This window comes from Glycine max, chromosome 6 (assembly GCF_000004515.6).
Source record: "Glycine max cultivar Williams 82 chromosome 6, Glycine_max_v4.0, whole genome shotgun sequence".
NCBI classification, from domain to species: domain Eukaryota; kingdom Viridiplantae; phylum Streptophyta; class Magnoliopsida; order Fabales; family Fabaceae; genus Glycine; species Glycine max.
In genome coordinates, this window is record NC_038242.2 from 42,643,549 (window position 1) to 42,650,017 (window position 6,469).

General features: G+C 34.4%; 1 protein-coding gene across 1 annotated transcript; it reads right to left on the reverse strand.

Annotated features, from left to right (window-relative positions):
* Window positions 1–637: 637 nt before the first annotated feature.
* Window positions 638–5,730, reverse strand: PAA1 (proteasome subunit alpha type-6). Its single transcript, NM_001251322.2, has 9 exons — window positions 5,437–5,730; window positions 4,735–4,829; window positions 4,571–4,652; window positions 4,046–4,142; window positions 2,929–2,987; window positions 2,672–2,754; window positions 2,057–2,152; window positions 1,507–1,566; window positions 638–960 (listed from the first exon to the last, which is right to left on the reverse strand). Exons 1-9 carry the CDS (start codon window positions 5,510–5,512, stop codon window positions 868–870), a joined length of 741 nt encoding a protein of 246 aa, NP_001238251.2. The 5' UTR covers window positions 5,513–5,730; the 3' UTR covers window positions 638–867.
* Window positions 5,731–6,469: the final 739 nt, after the last annotated feature.

A 6,469-nucleotide genomic window follows, 5' to 3' on the forward strand; every position in this document is an offset into this window, starting at 1 on the left:
AAAGTCTTATAAAAAGAAATTAGGAATGAAAATAGTGTTATTAACATTTTAAATAAAAATTTGTAAAATTATATTTTTAGTTAGTTATATTTTTAGTTTCTGACATTTGAAGAAAATCCAAATTTGATCCTCCAAATTTTTTTTATAAAAAAAAAAATTATCCCCTCAAATATAAAGAATAAGAATTTTAGTCCCTTAAATTCGATGCTCTCAAATGAGTACTTAGACACTAAAAACATACTATTTATAATTCGAGAGAATAACTTATTTTTAAAAATAAAATAAAAATAGATAACTAAAACTGAATTTACTCCAAATTTTTTAGGGACTATAAGCCAATTTTTTAAAATTTCATTTCATTCCATTAAAAAAAAAAAAAAACAAATCAAACTAACGTGAAGAGACTGTAAAATTGCGTCCCAAAATTCGTTCTAAACGTGTTCATCAAGCTCACCGAAAGAAAGAGTTGCTTGACATAAAATTAATTTCTCACTATATCAAATTTTATTTGGGATATTTGAATAGGAAATTCTCATAAAATATCATTTTTTTAAAAAGACAGAACATCCGGCACCGAAGCTCAAATCCCTACGCAAGGCCCAACAAATTTTAACAGTATTATGCCTATACACACGTCTTCGTTTTGTAAACAATTTTTTTAATAATAAAAAAAAAAGTATTGGTAGAAACATGAAATATTTTCCCAAGTAAACTTGTAATAGGAAATCAAATACCATCTTCAACATCATTCTTGAGTAACTCACCACTCAAATATCACAAGGAAATCAATTCGATGATTCCAGAAACAAGTACATAATATAATCTCTACCATCAGAAAGTTTGAACAACTACATCCTTATCAAGAACTCAGTCACGCTCACTTATTGCAGTCAAGTGCTCATCAATTTCGTCGGTGGTTAAAACTCTGAATTCTGGATTATCCTTCCGCACCACTCCAACCTAGAAAATGTGCGAAACACAATCATTTGCACTAAATCAGAGAAGAAAATGTTTGTTGGAAGGGAATAGTCATAAAAAAATTTAATCATTGTCAACATACTAATCTATGCCATTGAACAGCTAACATTACATATTTGAGTTATTACTAGTCCATATTACTAAGCACTAGAATCAACAATCAATTGAAACATTAGAGAATCACAAAAACAATGAGAATAAAAAATTATAGACTCTTGTGTATTCATAACCTACGAGGAAAGCTAATGGAGTAGTGAGTGATGAAAAAAAAATGGTGTAACCTGAGTTGCCTAACTTGAAGACAAATGAAAGAGTGTCATAAACTCAAAAAGAAAACAAACTAGGCAGCATGACAAAAATGCATGACTTTTGTTAATGAGAAAGAACAATAAATGTTTTGGCCTTTCAAGAACTAAATCAAGAATGACATCCTGCAATACTTTTTAAAAATAAAATATGGATCATTTTACCAATTTCAATAAACATGGGGTCATATAAAGGTCTGTAAGCTTTAAAATAAAGTTCTACCTCAATCTCAGTGGCCTTAAAATCCTCCTGAAGAACTGATTGCAGGGCAGAAATGGCAGTCTGATAAACAAAACAGGGAGATCTTAGAGAATTAGAACATCAAAAGCATGAAGGGATAACTGTTAATGTAATAGCTGAAAATCATTTTCATGTCTTTAGTTATAATAGCACATAATTTAAAGTCTAACGAACAAAAACCAATTGCATTAATGAGGAAGCATAGATAAAAAATTATCACTCACAAGAAAGAAGAAAGGGCAACAAATTATATAATGCATATGAGAAGGTTTAAGCTAAGTCAAGGGCTGATATGTAATGTACATGAAACCTAACCATTACGTGTTAGTGTCATAACTAAGGTAATAAGTTACAGTTTTGATGAGAATCAACAAAATTCATTGTTCATCCTAAAAAACTGATACATATCCTTGAAAGCACACAAATTCTCAGTGACAACATGGAAGTCTTTCCATACCAACAAAAGATTGCCAATTTCACAAACTAGGCAGAGGGAACTGGAGTGAGGGAAAAAACAATGCAAGAACACTACCTGAACCGTCTCCTCATATGTAAATGAAGGGTCATTCTTCATCTTCTTTTCCAAGAAATTAATTGCCTCTTGGTCCTTCAATCCAGCACTTGTTGCCTGAGTACATTATAAAATATTACACTTCAATTTCTGTCTAAAAGTGCATTCAATTAATTACAAACAGATTACAATGCATGAAGTGATGACAGATGAAGAAACACGATTCCTTAACATTTCATATGCATACTCCCTCCTTTTCACCACCATTGACTAATGATAATCCCTTCTTTTCTGGCTCAAGCATAAATTGTATTTATATTGCCATGGCAATTTTTTTATTTGGTTCCCTAGTTCCTAAATCTTACACTAGTATTAAAAAAAAGGGAATAACAATTTTTCACAAAGTAAAAGCAGGCGATCTTGCTTAGTCATCCCCAACCCCCTCTCCATTTTAATATTTTATGATGACAGGTAATTGTTTTCAGCGCAAGAGTCTGAGTTGTTAAAATAGGCAAAGAAATATGCAACAAAGAAACTTTTATGGAATTGAATTTATCATCATCATGTTTTATCTTCTCATTAAATAAAACAAAAAATCTAAACATCAATCAAAGTGAGAGAAGATCTTCTATGTACCTTGTGACCAAAGTAATGACCAGCTGGATCACATTTGTATAGCTGAGGTCCATATTCATCATCAATACCCAAAACCATAGCAACTTCACGACACAATAGATTCAAAATCATAGAAAGCGGATATGACATCAATAATTACAATAAGTAATTGAAATATTAAAAAAATTATCAATAATGTTATCATACAAAACAAATTGAGTGATCTTTCAAACAGGGTAAAATTATTCAGCTGTGAAAAGGCTAAGAAGAAAATATACCTACTCCGAGTGGTCTCATATAAGCATGTTGAGTATAGACTTGTGATTTATCTGCAATCCTGTTATTGAGAAAGAAAACAAAGAGCAGACACAAAAGATGTTATTGACAAATTATAAAAGCCTAAAATGGTAAAATATAACAAGGTTATTGCAAACTAGTATGTGTTGGTGGCTGCAGCCTCGAAGCACATTCAAGGTGTTCAGTTGTGACTTGTGAGCAATATGTTCTAACAAGTAACTTCACACAGGGTTTGGGGATTCTCAACCATAAAAACCCAAGCATAGACAAAACTGTTACTGCAATTACTAAAGAAGCAATAGAAATTTCAAGCCCTAGAAGTGTCTCAAGAAAAAAAAATGGTATGCTATACACCGCCTGCCAAACACCATTATATCACAAATGTTTAATCATAATCAGTATCATTTCCAGAGAGTGGATAAAAATCTGGACATAACTATTACTTATTACATTAAAAAAATTATTGTAAAGATGGTGTAGAACAAGAGTTAGAATGAGGTAGATGGATAAGGAAAGTAAAAGCCACCTAATTGCCAATTACTTTACAATCAGATTTGCATCAAGTGCTTTATATAACTGGCAAAATGAAAGATGGCAATGAACAATCACACCCAATAAATTCAATCCTTATAAAACCTTGACATAAAATTATCATCTCTAAAACTGAAATAAGTTTTCATTCTTTATCAGCATCCAGCATCCCTATCTAAAACACGACAACAATAAGTAGGTGATGGGTCCAATAACTTGCTAAAACTCATAGCTATAATGGTTTCTAATGTGGGATCTATTAACAGCACCTATTTGGAGGAGAAGGCACTAATAGTTTCTTTACTGTTTTAGTACATTAGATGCTAATTACTGATAAGCGTGCAATCTACATATTCAACACAGTAGGAGGGGCAACAGATAACAGAATCTTCCAGTTACACCTAAATAGCAGAAGCATGTTACAGCAATGTGGCTATTGCCAATTGTTGTACTGTTCCCGTGCATTAAATAAGCAAGTACATGTAACATTCTTCTCCACTAAATAATGAAAACTTGAAAGCATATGAAACAGGATAATAAGCAGCTAGTAATAGTAATACCACTTACCATTTAGCTAATACATCTACAGGCATCTCATATCCATATGTAAAGCGAAACTCAGCTGCTTCATTTCTTGCTTGTTGGACCAGTGTCCTAGCATCAGCTGGAAAGAGGTATTCCAATATTATGAAGCAAAAATTGAATTTTCAATGTAAAAATAATTTAGCTCAAAATATATCTTTATACAAAATATTTATTTATCTCTGGCTGAAATCTAAACATGTGCTCATACATCGAAGTTCTATTTAAAGAAAAATAATATTATCATCGTCTCTAGAGTGAATCTGATCATATGTCAAATTAGCCCTAGGCACAACTTTGACAGTAACATTCAGGTCTAATAGAACTATTTTCTCATCATAAATTATCAATCACATTTTACGTAAGGTAGCACAAAGTTATTGACCAATATCACACAAAAAAGAATAAAAATAAAAAAAGGTGCATCCAAAACAAAAAGGTTTGTCTTGAAAACAAATATCTACAAGACTACAACAAAGAATCAGTGAAGAGGTGCGACAAAAAATATACCTGTCATGCCAGTAGCCAATAATCCAAGGTACTTGGTGATTGGAAAGAGGTGTGTAACACTTGTGTTGTCCAAAAGCTTATCCTGCATTGAGAATCCCAAAGTAAGCATCCTGGATACAAATACTCACACAAGCAAAACAAAGAACCATTTTTTCAGTACTCACCGGAACCTTCTTCTGAGTAACGACACAAATTGAATCCTTTCCTCGGACACCAATCGAGGTGATTCCTGCAGCCTTCACAGCCTTGAAAGCATACTCTGTTTCATCATGCATAAAAATTCCACCACTCAGAACACGACAGCCTAACAAACTCGTCAACTCGTTTCCAAACAAGTCAAACAAACTGCAAGGAAATCTTCATAAACCCACGCTGATCGAGTGCGGGAGTTGCAGATATAAGGCCACGTTTGGTGAGGTTAAATTAGGGCTTAACACAACATCATTCAAAAAAAAAAAAATACAAAAGCAAAACAGAACATAAGATTGAGAAAGAGAAACTGATACATTTTGCAACGAGAACAAAATACTATATTTCGATCATTAAGTGACGCAATCAATCACTTCAGATTCATGTGAACAATTCTTAACTTTTGATTTCGACCTTCTTAGTTCCTAAGCCTTTCAAAGGTGCAATCCACTAACCTAGCTCACTACTCCACCACCACTAATTTCAACTCAAATCATCAAAACTATAACAATAATTAATAATTAATAACACTTCTTTTCCACATTGAAATTCTAGAAAAGTTAGGTTAGGTCCATCAGAGAGCGTGAGAGATCTAGACAGTGTGTCTCCGATTAAAACAACGCCGTTGCGAGAGGTTACAGTAAAATAAGAAGAAGAAATTTATTTGAGCTACGTACCCACTTGAAAGAGACGTCCTTCAGGGGAGAAAATAGTGATGTGACGATCGTATCCACCTCCACTTCCTCGACTCATTTTTGCCCTAACGGATGAAGGCGGTGTGCGACGTCGCTTGCGGTGGTCTAGGGCAGCGGCGGTAACGGACGAGAGTGATGCAATTGGTTTTGGGAAAAAGCGCAACGAAGAAGAAGCCGAGAGTGGAGACGGAGACGGTGCTTTTACTCTTTAACTCCTTTAAGCATCGATCTCAACTTCCTACTCAAGAAAACATGGAGGTTATGATTTTGAGATCCAGTACCCTCAAATGGGCCGAATATGGGTAATTTTTTAACGCACTCTATTTCGGCTGGTGCACCAAATGTTGAGTGCTGCTAGGTGCACCCAGCAGTTTTGCTGGTGCACCCAGCAATATTTGGGAAAAGACTTAAAAGCCCCTCAAGAATTTTTTTAAAAAATAACTCTCGCCTCTCTCTCTCCCACGCCTGCTACTTCTTCCTTCCTCGTACGGTTCTGCTTCTGCTTCTTCATTCTTCTGCTTCTTCTTCGAGATTATGCATCTTCTTCGTTCTTCTTCTTCTTCGCGTCGCGATTCTGCATCTTCTTCCCAAGTGAAGGCTTCTTCTTCGCGTTTCTACTTCTTCCTCGAGGTACGTTTCTCCTTCGTGTTTCTGCTTCTTCCACCATTGTTGTCAGCGATGGCGGAAACCGCTATCGGGAAGTTGCTGGGCTGTTTACGAATCACCTGATCCGTAAGAGGCTTACGGATCAAGTTGATCCGGAAGAGGCTTACGGATCAAGTGATCCGTAAACTGTTTGTTAGTAGTTTACAGATCAACTTGATCCGTAAGAGGCTTACGGATCAGGGGATCCGTAAACTACTAACAAACAATTTACAGATCACTTAATTCGTAAAAGTAACAGTTTCATTTTAATTGAAAAAATATCAAATATTTCATACATTGTGAGCTTTTTTTGAAATTAGGGTATTTTAATTTAGATTGTACAATCATTGCCTGCAAATCAAAGCTCCCC

What these genes read in the sequence shown, in the direction of transcription:
- PAA1 (NM_001251322.2), bottom strand. Translation starts at nt 5,512, where the DNA reads ATGAGTCGAGGAAGTGGAGGTGGATACGATCGTCACATCACTATTTTC. An exon ending in ATTGGCTACTGGCATGACAG is followed by an intron (nt 4,143 to 4,570) that starts GTATATTTTTTG and finishes ACCTCTTTCCAG; the next exon opens with CTGATGCTAGGACACTGGTC. An exon ending in TTAAGGCCACTGAGATTGAG is followed by an intron (nt 961 to 1,506) that starts GTAGAACTTTAT and finishes CACATTTTCTAG; the next exon opens with GTTGGAGTGGTGCGGAAGGA.